Source organism: Dreissena polymorpha, chromosome 3, assembly GCF_020536995.1.
Source record: "Dreissena polymorpha isolate Duluth1 chromosome 3, UMN_Dpol_1.0, whole genome shotgun sequence".
Lineage (NCBI taxonomy): Eukaryota > Metazoa > Mollusca > Bivalvia > Myida > Dreissenidae > Dreissena > Dreissena polymorpha.
In genome coordinates this window covers 110612986-110631459 of record NC_068357.1, presented here as the reverse complement: position 1 = coordinate 110631459, position 18474 = coordinate 110612986, and the positions used below count along the sequence as shown (strand labels likewise).

Here is an 18474-nt window from a genome sequence, read left to right as displayed (position 1 = left end):
ATTATATCACAAAACTAGTTCGATACTAACGAAATGTACTTTTTAAAGTTTGCATGTAAACAGCCTTATTAAAGAACTTAACTTATCTACAGAGTATATCTACGAGCGTCAAAGATGTCAGTAATATTTATTTTAAAAGAATATTTATTAAAAACAACAAAAGATTTATTGACAACAATTCTAAAAACAAATGATATGGTGAATTGTTATCGATGCTATTGTAGTGTAAGACGATAACAAACGCATATAAAATAACCATTTTATTTTTCAAAAATTAACGTGCATGTTATATGAAAAAAGCCAATATATTACTAAATATGTAAGTTTAAACGGATTTAAGTAGAGCGCGTTTAGTCGACTACATTGTATTCGACGATATCCAAGAGTTATGCAGATTTGTTTTCATTGAATTAGGCTATTACAATTATTATTACATAATAGCCATAACTTCATATCCTTGATTGTCTATAGAAAACAAAATATGTATTATCCAACTATAGAAATATTACCAGAAGTGAATTTGGTGTTAAGTCCCGCTGGTCTTTATTTCAGGAAACTAACCTATTTCCTATACATTGTAGGCGACAACATAAACACAACATAACACAAAAACACGTATTGCCATGCATGTCAAAGGCAATGGTCGCTACCCTTTAATAAGCGAGTAGCAGATTTTAAAAAGCGTATTACTCCTGATAATGATTCTTGAATTTTGTATTTCAAATATTTGTGAATTTTTGATAGTACAGATCAAATTCAGCCGTTATGTGTCCCTCAACATTACTTTTTTGTCACACACACAGTGCGTGTGTGTGTGTGCGTGTGTGTGTGTGTGTGTGTGTGTGTGTGTGTGTGTGTGTGTGTGTGTGTGTGTGTGTGTGTGTGTGTGTGTGTGTGTGCGTGCGTGCGTGCGTGCGTGCGTGCGTGCGTGCGTGCGTGCGTGCGTGCGTGCGTGCGTGCGTGCGTGCGTGCGTGCGTGCGTGCGTGCGTGCGTGCGTGCGTGCGTGCGTGCGTGCGTGCGTGCGTGCGTGCGTGCGTGCGTGCGTGCGTGCGTGCGTGCGTGCGTGCGTGCGTGCGTTTGAGTGTTTTTGTAACAATAAATTACGTATATTTGTCAAAACAGTTGACAAAAAAATCTCATTTGACATTTTTGAATATACACAATTGTAATAACATCAGTTAGAATATAAATAATACATGAATTTTACAACTAACATAGGAAATAAACATGTTTAAATGTCTTAATGCTATCTTTTATTTAATTATGATAATATTGGGCTTTTATAATAAACTTTTCACCCATAAAACGTCCCTTTAAATAAGACATACGGTAATATTACCATAATGTGCGTTTCTGTTACACAGTTAATTTCTATCTGCACACTATAGCTTCGCCTTTTTTCAAAAATCCTGTGTTGTCCTCAAGTTCCAATGAGGGCCAAGCTACCAGATACACTGCTCCGGGTTTTCCGTCAGAAAACTCGTTCTCAATAATCGCGTATTCAACAAATCGATTGTCGATCTTACTGAAATCCACTCCTTTAACGTCAAAGTTCAGTTTTAAAGGCGGATTACCAATACACATCAACCAGCATATGTCCGCAAGATCATACATAAATCTTTCTATAGTGGCGACCGTTGCATCAGGCACATTGTTGCGGGTTAAAATACTCGTAACAGTTTCATCTTCTTTCACTTTAGCGACTATATCCTGTAACACAAAAGGGTTTTTCATTATATACATGTTGGCAAAAACAATTAAATGTATGCTTGAACAAACGGTTTGCATCAAAAATGGAATGTATAGTTGCATAACCTGAATGATGGTGATAGGGCTGTATTTTTTTATAGGAAATCCGAATTGCTGCTAATGTCTGGTTACTTGAAGATGAGTTCATATTTGCAATAAGTGAAATCTATTTTCGTTTAATATCGACATGTGTGTTTTTCATTAAAACCATTTAGTAAAACAAAAACACTAAAAGTTCTTCGTTATGTATTCATCAATTTAGGTGAATATTGCTAAGTACATATTTGTCGAAACAAACTTATATATATATAATGATTGCGACAGCACATTAATTATACATGCAGCACAGTTCAGCATCGATCATATCCAGGGTCTTGCCAAAATGCTGGTTTGCTGACAATTGTCGGTTGTCACTTGCGTCAAGTGGCAAACTCAATTTTAGGCATGGTAAAATCAAAGATTACCTCTTCGTTTTAAAACAGTGAAGTAAAAAATGCATTTAATTAGACATGCTTTTATGCAATATATAATTTCCAAAACTTTTAAATGAATCCTTTTAATATATCAATATAAACAATTTAGCGGTTTCTCAAACGTGGACTTCCGCCGATATTTATTCCATGTTAAATGGATATTGTTGAAAAACCTGTATGTGATGGACCGTTGTATTTCCATTTACGATATCATAATGTCACTTGTTTCATGTATTGCCTACCTAACTGGCTGTACCTTATCATACAAACGACTGCCATTAATGTATGCACTGACATGCACTGACCCACTACTTGTGCATACATGTGCATGGCTGGGTTTTATTATAATTGTGTGCAGTGAACAGTTGCGTTGACTCCATTTTGGAGTTTCTTTCTTTAAAAAAAGTATATAATTGGAGTTCCGTTCGTATCTTCAGTACGGCAAGTCTATAATTTGTATCTGTCGACGAAAAATTAATAATGTAAAATATCAACAGAATAAATTTTATATATAAACAGTTATATTGGTGTTAAGTGCGTTATATCTTCATTACGTAAAGTAAAACTGAACACGTATCCCTTGTGTGTGCTTGCTATTATAAGAAACATCTGATGAATATTGACATTTTCACTGAATCACTTAAAGTAAGTTAGAATTAACGTTGTATTTAAACAAATCTACACAATCCTGCTCGATAAATACGGCAGTTTATTAATATTCAAATAGAATTTAAAACAAACAGACGTTAAAAAAAATACATTCACAATCTAAATTTCTAAAACATTTGATTCACGGATGGCAATGTGCGCACGTCTTTCAACGACAGCAGAATGCATATTCAAAAAGAACTTATTAAACAATTATTTTATAAAGTACACAATTAAAACCTTGTTTTTCAAAACATGGTTAGAAAACGGTTTCAATTTTTAGAACATATATTTGATTTCAGAACCCAAATAATTTACTTTTTCCCAGAAATCATATAATTAAATAATGAAAACAAACATATAGCACGTTGAGCAACAGCATCCCTAACGAAAAGAAAAAAACTGCTTCCTCCAATTAACATTGCATATTAAGCTCCGGAATATATGATAAAAAAGTACAAAATCTACCAAATCATGTACAAGTGTATTTAACAGATTAGTGCTTTACCAAAAACCATAAGAGTTCAAACAAATAAATAAATGAAAAGGAGTACATAATTAAAAAAATCAATTTCACATCAATTGTCTTCACATGATATGTTTATACCAATTTGAGAAGATTTAAGTACAGATATGTAATGCACATTATCCCAAACAACCTTTTTTTGCACACATGTAAAATAAAGTCTTCAAGTTTGTGAGGATTCTGCTCAATTTATCCTGAATGAAACACTCACATGTTTTGGGAATGTCAGTATGTACATATATTTTTGGACAGGTGATACACATACAAACATTATTTCAAAAAAGTGTCATTATCTGTTTTTTCATCAGATTATAAAAGTCATGTACAGGTTTACCACCCATGTGCCAGTTATATAGAAATTTTCAACGGACAACGTCATATTTACTACATTGAAAGAACGCATGGTATTCACAATCAATAATATATAAATTATTCTCGTTAAAACAAAACGAGCTGACAGTGCGCTCGACTATTCGAGTGCTTGACAGTATAACGTTAACCATCAAAATTGTTCATATTCAATAAGGTCAATGTAATATAGTCATGTTCGAAGTGGAAGAAGACCATACTTGAAACATATTGATCGCTTATGTTTTAAAGATGTTGTACTTTATAGACGATTCTGAGTGCATGTATATTTTCCACAATCGATTGAACATTTGTAAAGACATAAAACAAACTAATCAGATTTTATTTTTTAAGTTTGATAGCAATAGCTTGGGTTGTATGGTTGGAAGGTCCTTCAAAAATAAAATCAATATATATGTGTGTTGTTTTTTACCATGTTTCAAACACAATCTTTTAAGGTGGGGGGTGGGGTGAAGAGGGGAGTATAGTGTGGGGGTGTGGTCATTTATTAGATGCTCTTTCAAAAATAAGGGAAAACAAAAAAAAAAAAATTTTGTTATGTCAAAGCATGAATCAACTCTGATCATAAGTAAAGAAGTTATGTGAATATAAGCAAAATGTATTAATTTAACCTTGAGAATCAAGGTCATTCATAGGTCAAGTTCAAATTCAACTTGCCAGGTACAGTACCCTCATGATAGTAAGAATGTATTTGAAGTTTGAAAGCAATATTCTTGATTCTTTAGAAATAAAGTAGATCTTAACACAAAATTTAACAAAATATTCAAAGTTACTAAGACAAAAAAAGCCATAATTCCGTTAAAATGGCAACCAGAGTTATGCAACTGGCCATGTACAGTCCCCTAACGATAGTTAATGAGTTTTTCAAGTCTGAAATACTAAACCAAATGTTCAATTATCTAGGTATAAAAGGGGCCATAAATGCCAGTCAGAGTTACATAACTTTGCCTGTACAGTTCCCTTATGAAAGTTAGTTAGTGTTGCAAGTATGAAAGCAGTAACTTTGATACTTTATGAATAAAGTGAACCTTAACGCAAAACTTAACCAAATTTCCAATTTTCTAAGTATAAAAAGGGAACATAGTTCTTACAAAATGCTTGATACAGTTGTCGTCTCTTGTTTATGGATTGGGGTCATGTTGGTAAAGAAGTATGCAAAATATAAATGCAATATGACAAGGTACATAGAACATATTTGAGGTGGTACGCAACTTTTACATAGTATAATCAAAACTATTCATATTTGAAGTGGAAAAGGGCCATAATTCTTACAAAATCATGAATACAGTTGTCTGCTCTTGTTTATAGATGGGGGTCATGTTGGTAAAGAAGTATGCAAAATATAAAAAGAAAAAAATGTCAAGAGACAAAGAAAATATTTGAGGTGGTACGCAAACTTTAACATAGATTTATCAATAATATGCATATTCTTAGTGGAAAAAAGGCCCTTATTCTTATAAAATGCTTGATACAGTTGTCTGCTCTTGTTTTTATATTGGGGTCATATTGGTTAAGAAGTATGCAAAATATATAAGCAATATGTTAAGGGACATAGCAAATATTTAAGGTGGTACGCAAACTTTAACATTTCAACGCTCACGCTCACGCCGACGCCGGGGTGAGTAGGATAGCTCCATTAAATATATATCATATTTATAAGTCGAGCTAAAAATAACAATTTCTCAAATTATATGCGAATTCCAACTGCAAATTTTTTTCGGTGTTAAGTGGAGATTTATAGTTCTTATAGTTACCTCTAGATGTATTTCTAATGTCATTGTGCCAATTTTGGGTGACGCAATCAATTATACGCTGACGAAAATTGCATACAAATAAATCTACGTTTCCAACATCCTGAGAGATCCAGTCTTCACCCGAAAGCATATCTAAATATTAAGGATTTTACATTCGTTGCCCAGAAGGTACGCCCGGCGTTTTTTATCTTTTGATATTAACATATTATCGCATTGTCTAGGAAATCTGTTATCAGGCATCATTAGCAGTTTACACCAATATTTAATGCAATTAACAAAATATGCAACAGATAAGTGTAGTCGGCCACATTCGCCAAGGGCGATACAGGTATTCGTATTTTTCCTTACATGCCGATGGCGTTTACAAAATTTATTTTGGACAGTTTCAATGGCATTTACATATTCATATCCCCATATCTGTAAGCAGTTACACTATATTGGCTTTACCATGATTTCAAAAAGTAAAAAGAGTTCTTTAATAGGGAAGTTTCTTAAAGTCCCTTTATAACTATACATTGATAATATTGCTTTTTGAGGTTGTGAACTCAGTTTATCTTGCGCCGCGTTCCACGATAATTTGGGTGTACACAATAACCCCATGTATTTATAAGCGGAAGTGGTACTTATTTTCGTACCCCGATTTGTCCAGCGCTCGTTATTTCTAAAAGGTCAGCCATTTTAAAAAACAATAATTTCAGGGGGGGTTTTCTAAATAAATCTCCATTTCAGTGTTAATGCAAAATTGATCAACAACGTTTACCTGTTGTTGAAGTTTAAAAGCCGTTTACGCACACAGCTAGCAACATCGTCCACCAACAGACCCCATAAAGAACTTGGAAGCACACAATTTTTAAAACATTTAACAGCTTTAAAAGCTGATGTACGCCATTTTTGATGGTAGTTAAGTTATATCAAGCCATGATATCTGAAGTTACTGAAAGTACTCAAATCAATTTTAACAATCATCATAATTTCAGCTCACCTTAACAACATATTCCCGTGTGCTCTTTTTCTGACCAAGTCTCTGTCTTAAAATTTGAATGGCGTGCCGAACCTGAAATTGAAAGCAAACTTATTAAAACCAACTGTTGAAATGATGAACAAATAAAACGAATTGCTTTCATTAGTTCTATACGCCAGTCGGAAAAAGAAAATGTCAAACCTCATTCTGGTCTTCATTGGCATAATGGGCTAATAGTACGAGATTTTTTTCCGTATCATTAACCGTGTGGGCGGTGTGCTTGGAGACTCTCTGAAATGTGTCAATACGTGTACACAATGCATTCAAAATATGTTGTAATAGAGAAAGAAAATACATAATGAAACGATAAAATTTATGACAAAGCATTATCTAATACATTTAATAGTCATATAACATATTGTATTATTTATTATTCCTTCTATATAGGAGACTGTTAAAATTCTGGCCAATTAATCAAATATAAATAATTAAATATACCTCCATTATTACAGAAAGTGTTGTCAGTTTCTGAATTTCGTTGATTATTAATTGAAGTGCATCACATATGTCTAGCCATTTCCTCTTCAGTGATACATCAAAGCGTTCTGCAAGACGGGTATTTGAGAACTCGTCGTTCGTATTTTCCTGGGATCCACTCTCTCTCATAATCTGTGCACTGCCCTTGTAGAAGGCATCTAGCCTGCCAATATATTTGTATTTAAACACATCTTACATTAGGTGTCTAACTTGTACATGTAACCGTGTGTAGCCCATTGCATATTTAAGATAAACCACAAATAAGCACTTTTTTAATATGTTCGCATAAAACATTACGTTTACTGTTGTTTAACCTTAAATATTTGTTCATGATTTCGGACATAAACAGTTTAATATAATATTATAAAAAGTCCAACATTGTTTCAATACTACAGCAATGTTAAAATAACAACGAATGTAAGTTTACGTTTAAACAAAGTTTTAAAACCGACGTATTGTAAAACGGAATATGAAGGAGATTATTATCGCAAACAAAATGTAGCATGCATCATAATTTATATTTTACTAACACAAAATAAATAAAAAGATGGTTATCTCATATTAAATATAAAAAAAACAGTTGTGCGTTATATTAAAAAATTAAACTCAAGAAGCTATGGAGAGAAATTATTGTTGTTATCCACAATTTTATGCCATCCAAAAGGATGAAAAGAGCAAACAAATTGGTAACGATATCACAATAATATGTTTGTGTATTGATATATTTAATTTGCATATACTAAATAGGAAATATTGGGCAAGTATATTGTTCCATGAGTAATGTTCATTCGAGTGGCTTATGTATGTCGTAAACAGTTATAGGCAGAGATATATGTAAACAAAATATCATGAATAAAACGAATATGAACTGTGTGCTGCTCTAGTGTAACGTAAGAATACCGTCCATGCCGTACTTGAATCATCATCGAAACTCACGGTATATATAGTAATGCAACTAAATACAATGGTGAGTTAAACCTGGAAGGAAATGATTATTCTTATCAGATAACGGAATATGAAGTAAAACGGATAATGATAAAAACGACAAAACGATTACCTCTTGCATGTACCAGTTTAAAAACGCGTTAGTTATTTTGTGTTTAAATTCCGTGCAGAAAGCCGGTCGAACCAATGAATTTTGTCGCCTTATATATACGAATTTCAGCTAACGTGATACCCCAAGGCCCCTAAAAAATAGCGTGTTTTTAGTGAACATGGGTTCCGACGATAGTATAATATATTCAAACTTGAAACTACAGAAAACAGAAAACTACTTGTAATAAAAAAGAGAAATTAATAATATTAAGTAAAACGATACATGAAATCACTTAAGCATTTTTATGCCCCGGATCGAAATATCGGGAGTGTATTGTTTTGGCCTGTCTGTCATTCATTCATTCATTCATTCATTCATTCATTGTGTGTGTCCAAAAACTCTAACCTCGGTTAAAGTTTGATAACTTTTGCATTATTGATGATAGCAACTTCATATTTGGCATGCATGTGTATCGCATGGAGCTGCACATTTTGAGTGGAAAAAAGTCAAGGTCAAGGTCATCCTTCAAGGTCAAAGGTCAAATGTCATTGTATTTTTCTTTCCTAAAACTTTAATCTTCATTAACGTTTGGTCATAACTTTTTTTAATATTAAAGATAGCAACTTGATATTTGGCATGTATGTGTATCTCATGGAGCTGCACGTTTTAAGTGGTGAAAGGTCAAGGTCAATGTCATACTTCAAGGTCAAAGGTCAAATGTATGGCTTCAAAGCGGTGCAATAGGGGGCATTGTGTTTCTGATAAACACATCTCTTGTTAAAACGAGGGTTTAGCCTTGGAACGGTCACTGAAAAGCACCGGCGGTATTATATCGGTTAACAGCCTTGTCTGTTCCCAAAAATCATCAAGCATACACGGCGTGTCTTACATATCAGGCAATATTATTTTAAACGCTAAACATACACATCTTGGATAATGTTCTAATTATGTGTAATGTATATTAAAAATGCAATATTGAGTCGCGCAAGCAAAACTGGAAACGCGATAAAATATATTATCTACGTCCTTTTAACTTGTGAGGATTTAAACTCCGTTTCACTTTCTTGTAAGAGAATTCGCTAACGTTTCTGCGTTTGAATGTGGGCAAAGACGAAGTCAAAGTGCCATATACTTTAATTAAAACGCTGCAACGGAAAAGGTGTGTGAGATATTATAGGATAACATGGCATCCTTCATAGTGTTTGTAGTACACTAGCAAGTCGAATCTCACCGATTGACGGTGCTACCTTAAATGTGTTAAAATTACGGTTACTTCGGAGACTTTGAAACTCCCATTTACCTCAATTTAATTTGGAGTTCGTACTTAAACTGACTCCGTTGTTTAAAAATAAGAATCGTTATCGAGTCATTTTCTGTTTACGTTCTTATTCAACTTCCTCTTCAAAACAGTCCACTGTGGTGGAAATACTAAATCAGAAAGGTCGGGTAGCGACATACGGAACTTGTAGTTTGTCCACTTTTATATCAGAGATTCATTAATAACTTATTGCGTTTTCAAATAAAATAAGTATATAATTTAATTTCAATTACTTTCGCTCCTGTTCTTCTAGTTTTTTCTTCATTTGCGCCAATTCCTCATCTTTGCTATCCATTGCTTGCAACACTTGCCCTATAAAACTTTCTTTATCCTTTATAAAACGTTCTTTCTCCTCGTCTACGTCTCTCTGGAACATTAACGCCAATATGAACGTTACAGAAAAAGCCTGGCACACTACTATAATTTTTTAAGTTCAAATTGTCACACATAAACACACTTTTGTTCTCAACTTCCAACTTGAGCTTAGTCTGGATATAATTTAAATACTATGAAAAATATGAATCCCGAAGTTGATATTTAATTTAAGATAGGAACTCAACATTCTGAGGCAGTCACAAAAACTCGTTCGAATCTTTAAAATGGTGGACAAAGCCTTACCATGGCTGAAATAGAATCTTATGCAAAAACATATATATACCTCTAACATAAAGAACTGTTATTTCCGCTGATTTAGTCGACCAGCATCTTATATTACAAATGCAGTGCCAAAACATGATTAGGGGCGCTATATTTGCAACACAATACTGTCCACATTGTAGAACCCATGGACTGTTTTAAGACAATTCATTTAAAGAGTGTCTACAGTAAAAAAAAAACACTTGTTTTACTTTTATTACAGATAATGATCCGTTTGTAAAATATCTGACAGAAAAGTCCACACATACATCAAGCATGAAAGCACTAGTTTAATACAAAAAAGAAGACTTTTTAAAACCGGCGGCATAAAAAAAAGTTTATGTAACATCATTTTCAAGTGGAAACGTACATTTTTATCACAGTACAGTAGGGGCGTAGCTAAGCTGTATTGAATCGATGCATGTTCATTAATTGTCTTGAAATAAACAACATCAAGACAATATACAAACAATTAAATGATGTTATTGTAAATATATACCGCGCAAACGACATTAGATAAACTGTAAACATATAAGATGGAACCGTAGAGTTGTACATACAAAGCTTAATCCGAATTCAAAGTCGCTTTAAACCTACGCTCACAAATGAGTGTAATAAAACCTTTGTCGGCTCAATGCTAAGAAAAGTATATGAAAATGAAAAACCTGTATGCAAAGGCCCTACATTAAATTATATGTACACGGTATTGAGCTTTTGATTGAAAATGTAATGCTTTTTATTGTATTTATTAACGAAAAAGTAAAATATAAAAATTAGATTTTTTTTAATTAATAAAAATGTAAAGTATGAATTGAAATCGCTACATATAAAAATAATACAAATGTATTATTTATTCAATTGTGGGATATATTTACGGTAACGCAAAAGTAAGAACGCTCATCTCATCTACAAGTAGTTAAGTTTAAATGTTTTAAATGTTGAATATTCAGTTGAGCTAAACTTAAAATTTGAGACACAAAAATAAGTTTAAGTTTAGGTCTGATATTCTAATTGTTGATTGGCGCGAGGTAAGTACGTTGAGAATTTAAGGGTAATGTATCCTCATCGCGTCTTGTTTTTATAAAATACTTTAAATCCGTAAAAATCAATTATTTCTGTGTAAAGTACCTGTACTTTATCAGTTTGAAATAGTTCGCTGCCGACAATAACTGTAAACACATGTTCAATTTTCACTCTTAAAGAATTTCATTATAAACGTTAGGATTGTTAAATGCAATTACACATCCACTTCAAACGGTCAAATTGTTTCTTACCTCCAACTCTGCGCAACGCTTACTTGGAAAGCAACCCATGGTTCTATAAAGACAAATGATAGCACATTAACACAACAGCCTGACAAATAGCGATTTGCAAGTGTAAATTTAAAAACGCATTTAAAAATCCGATTTGTAAATTATTAAATTATGCCGTTAACATGTATTCCGTTCGGTGATAACTGCACTCGATGATAACTACTTGTGCGATAAAAATATGAAGTGTATATTGAGAGCTAGTTTATCTTACGTATATCTACATGTTTTAGTATGTGTACTGTATTTAAACAGACACTTTAAACCATGAAACAAATCGCGTTTAAGCAAATAATATAACGGTCTATAACAGAAGAACATATAAGTATTTCAATCAGTTAAAAGCGATGTCTTTCAAAATATGTTCGACATTTAAGATTAAAACCAGTCTACTTTAAATGAATCTTAAGTTTTTGAAAAAAGTAAAATAACCTAAAAAAAAATTTAACCAAACAATTACCAGTTAAAGCAAATCAGCATTTAATTGAATTTACTTCCCGTCACTTATAACACGCGTTTGTTACATGGCAGCGGAACTGAAGTCTATATTGATAAAATCATGTGCGTTGGGTGTCGCAAAATGGCCATTTAAATGCGGCTGTAGTGTTGGCAATATGATGCTCTATATATTTGCTATTTTTGCAAATGCAGTTTGCAAAATGGTATTGTTTTATTAGTCGCGCAAATGAAGGAAGTATGTGAACAAGTTTGTAAAACCCTTCTCGTCCTCTGGCAATATAAATAACCTGCCATATTAAATAATTTTTTTAACATCAAGTATAAATGAACGTAACTTTGCATACGCTTCCTTGATAGCAATTGCTATCACATGGTATGGAAAAATAAATAGTTTAATGAATTAAGAACAAAAAATAAGTGTAAAAAATTTACTTTATCGAGGTATACATTTAACATATAATCACAATATGAAATATTGGGTTACAATTTACAATTATCAATAAAGTAAAGCTTATTTCAACTTATTATCAATATTTAACCGAGTTCACTAATATATCAAAACAAACTATATTGTTGTTCCAATATTATCATTTGTATCTGAAATTATTCATATTCTTTATGTTTTTATGTATTTTTTGGGGGGGTGTGGGGTATACAATATGAACGATACAGACATATTACATGGTCCATTTAAAAATGAACTACTTGGATTAAAGAAGTAAATTTGGTTGTTTCTCTCTTGCTCATTTAATTTGATGTCAAGAAAATGCCATCCATTTCTGGTTAAAATTACGAAAAATATAAATCCAGCAAAGAATAGTATATACATTCCGTTAATGCAAGCGAAGTTGCTTTTTGGAGTATGAAGTATTGCGCTAGCATAACATGTTAACTTATCAAAGCTTACATACCGGAATGGCGAACACAAATTCAGTCAACTTAACCAGTATTAAAGATCGCATAGTATTTTCAGCATTACATTTGTGTATAAACTGTCGGGAAATTTTCAAAACGGATTTAATTCTTGTGTGTTAAAATCAGAATAATCTTGTTAAAATTATTTGCTTATCTGATCAACAATTACAACGTTTCAGGCGATCATCCCATCTCTAACGAATTGATTCAATTATATTAAACGGTATTGATCGTGAACAAGAATTATGTCGCGATGGTATTATGAATAAAGTAACTTAGTAGCATTTCTTACTTTGCTCCAATTATCATATACATTTAAAATAAAAACACATAGAAAATATATCTTCGACTATTAATACCTAATATAAAACTGTAATATTATCCAACCATGTGATTTGTTATAGCTATATGTTTTAGAAACCCTTTGTGATCTATGTTTTCTTTGAGTTTGTATTGAACTTTTAAATTTTGTATTCATTTTGAATTCTGTTTATTTAATGGATTTGTCCCTTTTTTTGAAAGTATGTATTTTTATTATTTTAAAAATGAATGTTTTTATAAGCGGATGGTTAAAAAAGGTTTTTGCCCGATACTGTTATATGTCCTAATAGGGGTCTCCGTGCCGCCCCCCCCCCCCCCGGGATTAATTTTCACCTATACCAAGTTGTTCAGTAACTCAAGCAAGTAAATTTGTTCACTTGTCCTCAAAGATGAACTCAATTAAAAGTTTTCATATCTGATTCAACCAGTTTCCATGGCAACCGCAAATCAAAATTGGAAAACGGAGGACCAGGGCGACTATATCACATCATTATTATATCTTATCGTAATACAACAAATTAGTGTTTAAGCAAAGGCTAAACATTGTGCTTTATTTTCAAAACCAAATTATATATTTAGCTCATTTGCATATTCATGAATATATGCCAACGTGATATTTCACTCTACGGATGTGTTGCAGAAGACATTGCTTACAGGGCGGCAACACTGACAAGTCTACATTCTTTGACGCATTTGGGCTATCATCAGAGGCCTCCTTTATTGTAAGAAAACGCAATTGTCCAGGTATTTCCTAAAGCAGCCATCGAAGCAATGGTTCGTGGCCTTTCTCCATCAACTTAATAGGTTTGATATGCCCATTTTCTTTGAAAGCGCTTGTTGCAGTATGCATGTATACCTAAAAGTGCTGATATGAACTCTTCAGTTAATCCCGTAGCTACTTCATTCATTTCAATCGTATACATTGTACATATATAACATAACGTACAGTCACCAATTTGCGTTAAACCGGTGTTATGTTAAGAGCTTTGGTCGTATCAATACCTACACTACAACATGGCAGCAAAGATCAGGTACCCGATTAAGTGATATATACAGTTAATTTAAAGCCGCTTCCTCACCAATGATGAGAAATAAAACATCGATTAATCGTGTGAATTGTGATAAATCAACGTCATACATCGCCGCAATTAAAATTGCAATTGAACATGATTGGTGCAAACTTTGTAAATGAGTATTTTACATTAACAAATACATAATATGAAACCTAGGAGCATTACGGTTTCACAGTTTCATTGAAGTGTTTCCCCTTATACAATTTAGTTTTAGGCCTGTTTATCTATATATTCCACGGACCTGTGAGCTCTGAAAAGAGGATCATCGAAAGATAAATCCTGTATAGGTTCATCAAATCATGTAAAGTAGTTTAAGAGAAGTCGTTTGAAGCAAGCTGTTGGGTGCCACAAGAAACACAATGAATGACACCAAATTGTCACCACAATAAATCATGAGCACCTCGTGCGAATTGTTAAACAGGCAGCAGAAGATAATGCGTTGTTAATTGTACATGATTAACAGAGATTTCGTATTTTGACAGAATGATCAGGATGAATTTTTAAAAAAGGGCTTCTGGAAGTCCAGAACAACATCAAGAGAGAAATGCTTGTTTTCATCCGCCATTGTTTTTATAAAAGGTTAGTGACTGAGCGACTGTACACTAAATAACAAAAAACATTTACCGCCTTGGAACGGTTTGTATCAAGCATTGCTTTATAAAATACGTAGCATGTCATGAAGAACACATTATTAATGCCATTCGTAGCTTAAAGGGGAAAGTACCCAAATACATTCTCAGCATAAACACAAATGCACAAAAGTGATGAACTTTGGTGTAACCGCTATAGAACGGAACATGAGCAAACATAACCATGGCTTAAAATGTTGAAAAGGCTTGTCGCAACTCATACATGCGGCAGCAATAATAACAAGTTATACACGTTTAAATTCAGATTTGAAATAAACGACAATCACAGGGGGTGAAAATGAAATTGAACATGTTTTTATTATATATTTCTTTTCTTTTATTGCAGTTTTTTCTTCATTTTTGTTTTGTGTAAAACTTTATTTAACATGTAGTCTAGTGTAGAAAATCAAAAACACGCAGAGCATATTTTTATTCACGTTTGTTTCGATTTCAATCAAAAGAACCGGACGACTCTCTATCATAATGGACGCGTTTATAAAGAATATGAGATATACATTTGAAGTTTATAATAAAGGGAATTTGATCTTAAGCTAACTTTTAAGAACATGCATTTAAGCGTCACGAAACCAGATAGACAAGTATATTCGATAAATATTGCTGTACAAACACTGTTAAGATTTATTAGTACTGTGTCGCATACAGGTTTAATTGGATGTTTACCTATTAAAAGCAGTATTATTATTCCTGACAGACTTAAGTCGGTGTCCTATCAATGAAATTTCAGTTATGACCGAATTGAAACTGCTCATGCAAAACATAGAATGGTATTGAGTCTAAGGTTCATGAACGAATACACTTTTTAGTCACTGGATCTAAACTGAGATAGATTGGAACACATGCTAAGTTCGACATATGTGGCGAAATGGTCATTATCCCATGTTTCAGCAGTAGTATTTGTAATATTATAGGTATGCAATTTATGCAAATATAGTTTCACTAAAATATTTTTCAAGTTTACCTCAATTGATTCAGCGTCAAGCATTGCACCGGGCCGGCTAGCTCACTTGTGATTATGTTCCTATAATCTAATCGTTGTATTTATATAAATAAACAAACATTATTTAACCAATCTGTCCGTTAACACTTGATAACCCTAATACAAGTGGCATTTCAGTTATTTACGCACTGTTATCGGTCATATAACAATATGCATCCGATATCACTAAACTGGCGCGGGTAATGACATCTTCAATTTGCGCTAAGCTAATTTTGTTAACGCTTTATCTTGTAATTCACGACATTCTATTTTTCAGTTTTTAAATGATAGTTGACCTGATGACACACCCACATTGCAATGTTTAACAGTGACTTTAGCAAGGAAATGACATGCACTTGTCAAACACGTTCTCAACAATATACACTTTAAATTCATGTATTATACTTTCGTCAGCTATTTATAATGTTACCTGTTACTTGTATATAACAATCTTAAGTGATTTTAACCTGTATTTTTAGATGATCGGTCACGAAAGATATGTCGTTAAATATCAATTAAAATATGTTTTCACCAAACATTGAGGTTGTTTTTGTGTTTAACTAAAGTTCTATATTCCGTTGGCAATAGAATGAATGTATTTTGCTAATTAATGGTTAACACTTTTTACTTTAAAGCAGATCGCAGCGAATGATCCGCTGTTATAAGTATATACAAAAATAAATACATAAGTAAATAAATAATATAAAACACAACCTAGCATGTCGTATTAAGAGACTATTGTGTACGTTTTCTGGGTAAAGTCATTACTTGGTATCTGTTTTAGGGATATTTATGGCGCTTCGAGTGTTTGGTCGCCCGCATTACCTACTTAATCGCGTGTATATACCATAGCGCATACACTTCCTCGATATATAAGAATATCTTTAATTAAATCGGTTGCTATTACGTATTGACGGCCATTGTGTCATTATGAATGTTGCCATCTATGTTTAAGACGTTTGTATATGAAAATGCAAATCGTTCATTGAATGATTTGCACGTTTGTTTTTATTATAAAGATGTCATCATCAAAAACTATATTCTTACTGTTCCTTGAAATCTCTGAACTCTTTTTCTCCTCTGCTACACTCAGTCAGAGCAGATTGAAGTCTGGAATAAACAGTTACTAATTGCAAATGTACATTTTACAGGTCAATAACAACAATGATATACCGTTGTATATTTATGTAACTTCCAATCTATAATATTGCGCCGATACCTCAAGTGATTGGAGTGACTAAAATGTTTCTTTTTTGCCATACAATAATAAACAAATGAGCTTACTCTCCCTTAAGATTGTGCAGCTCGTGCTCTTGTTTCATAAAATCAGCATCAGCACTTTCAATCATGCAATGAACAACTGATAAACTATGATTTACTGATTATTGTTTTATATACTATGCTTTCCGTCAAAGTACGGAATACGAATTGAGAAACAAAGGAGAAATATGCGTTCAGGTATGTCACTCCTATCATTTTATTACATGTATCACACTTCTTAAACATGATCGATTCGCAATCATATGAAAAGGTTCACAAAACAAAGCGACATGTGTACGTTCATGATAGTTACAAAAGCGTATATTAATATAAAACATGTAGAACCAAATAACGATGAGGAGACAACACGTTTTTAATTTGTACAAAACAGCTCAAGTGGTTAGTAACATAAAGAAACAAGAATGAATACTTAATAAATTCAAAGTTGCGATGAAATACATACCCCCTCTAAACCACAACAAACTACAGGACAAGTGTTTATATTAACGAACAATTTACGTCGATTATGACAATAGCCCTTGTATTAATTTTCACCGAAGAATGCAAGTGAGCTTATTATTTCCAACAATGTCCTACTTATAAAATGATGTTTAATACAATGAAGAAAATACTAATAAATCACAATATGTAATTTATCTCTGCAACTAACTTTCACTAAATATTATTCATATCCTTAGATAATACAAGAAAGACAACGATAATTATAGAACACATTTACCAATCAAGTAGAGCGGAAAAAAACACGGTCGCATTAACCGCGCAGGTAAGTTACTAAAGGGTTGTGAGTGTTAACAACGGCGTAAGGAAAACACCACGGAAATAAGATAAAAGATGTAAACTCATGAAAAAACAAAACAACTTTCCGATGAACAAACCAGTGGCGCCTTCACTTAATATTATGTCTGACCGGTTATAGTGTAATTATAGCTTCTGCAATCAATTTTGAAAGACGTATGCATATGTTAATGCAAAATGTTCTATAAATGATTTAAATGCTTATCTCGATTTTGTAAATTTGAGCACCAGAAAATATAATCTTACTGTTCCTTGAGATCCTTGTACACTTGCTTGCCTCTGTTACATTCAGCCAGAGCAGTTTTAAGTCTGGAATAAATAGTCACCGATTGCAAATGTACATTTTACAGGTCAATCAAATCTATAATATTGCGCCGATACCTTAAGTGATAATGAACTGTGATCGGAGAGACTGAAATATTTCTTATTAACAATCATATTTCTAGAGCTTTTGTAACAGACATGACGAATACCCCAACATGCCGCATTGACACAGAATATTGTGCATGTTGTCTTTTCAAACACAGCGGACACCATGCTCAATGTTTAAAACGCACTAAGTGACTCCCTGACCTAGTTTTTGACCCGGTATGGCCGATGTTCGAACTTTACCTACACATCATCTAGATACAACTTCTGACCAAGTGTGGTGAAGATCGAATGAAAACTACTTGAATCAGAGAGCG

General features: G+C 32.9%; 1 protein-coding gene across 7 annotated transcripts in view; it reads right to left on the bottom strand.

Annotated features, from left to right (window-relative positions):
• Positions 1-244: 244 nt before the first annotated feature.
• LOC127871005 (paramyosin-like) overlaps positions 245-18474 on the bottom strand; it is a 31754-nt gene continuing 13524 nt past the window's right edge. For 3 of the 7 annotated variants that reach the window (XM_052413611.1, XM_052413609.1, XM_052413610.1), the window contains exons 11-18: positions 18035-18097; positions 16760-16822; positions 11283-11325; positions 9606-9739; positions 6980-7181; positions 6683-6772; positions 6503-6574; positions 245-1711 (exon numbers count right to left, since the gene is read on the bottom strand). In XM_052413611.1, coding sequence (XP_052269571.1) covers positions 1373-1711; positions 6503-6574; positions 6683-6772; positions 6980-7181; positions 9606-9739; positions 11283-11325; positions 16760-16822; positions 18035-18097 — 1006 coding nt within the window. In that variant the 3' untranslated portion in view covers positions 245-1372. The remainder of the gene's footprint in view (positions 1712-6502; positions 6575-6682; positions 6773-6979; positions 7182-9605; positions 9740-11282; positions 11326-16759; positions 16823-18034; positions 18098-18474) is intronic. The other 4 variants (XM_052413613.1, XM_052413614.1, XM_052413616.1 and 1 more) reach the window with 2 other exon arrangements.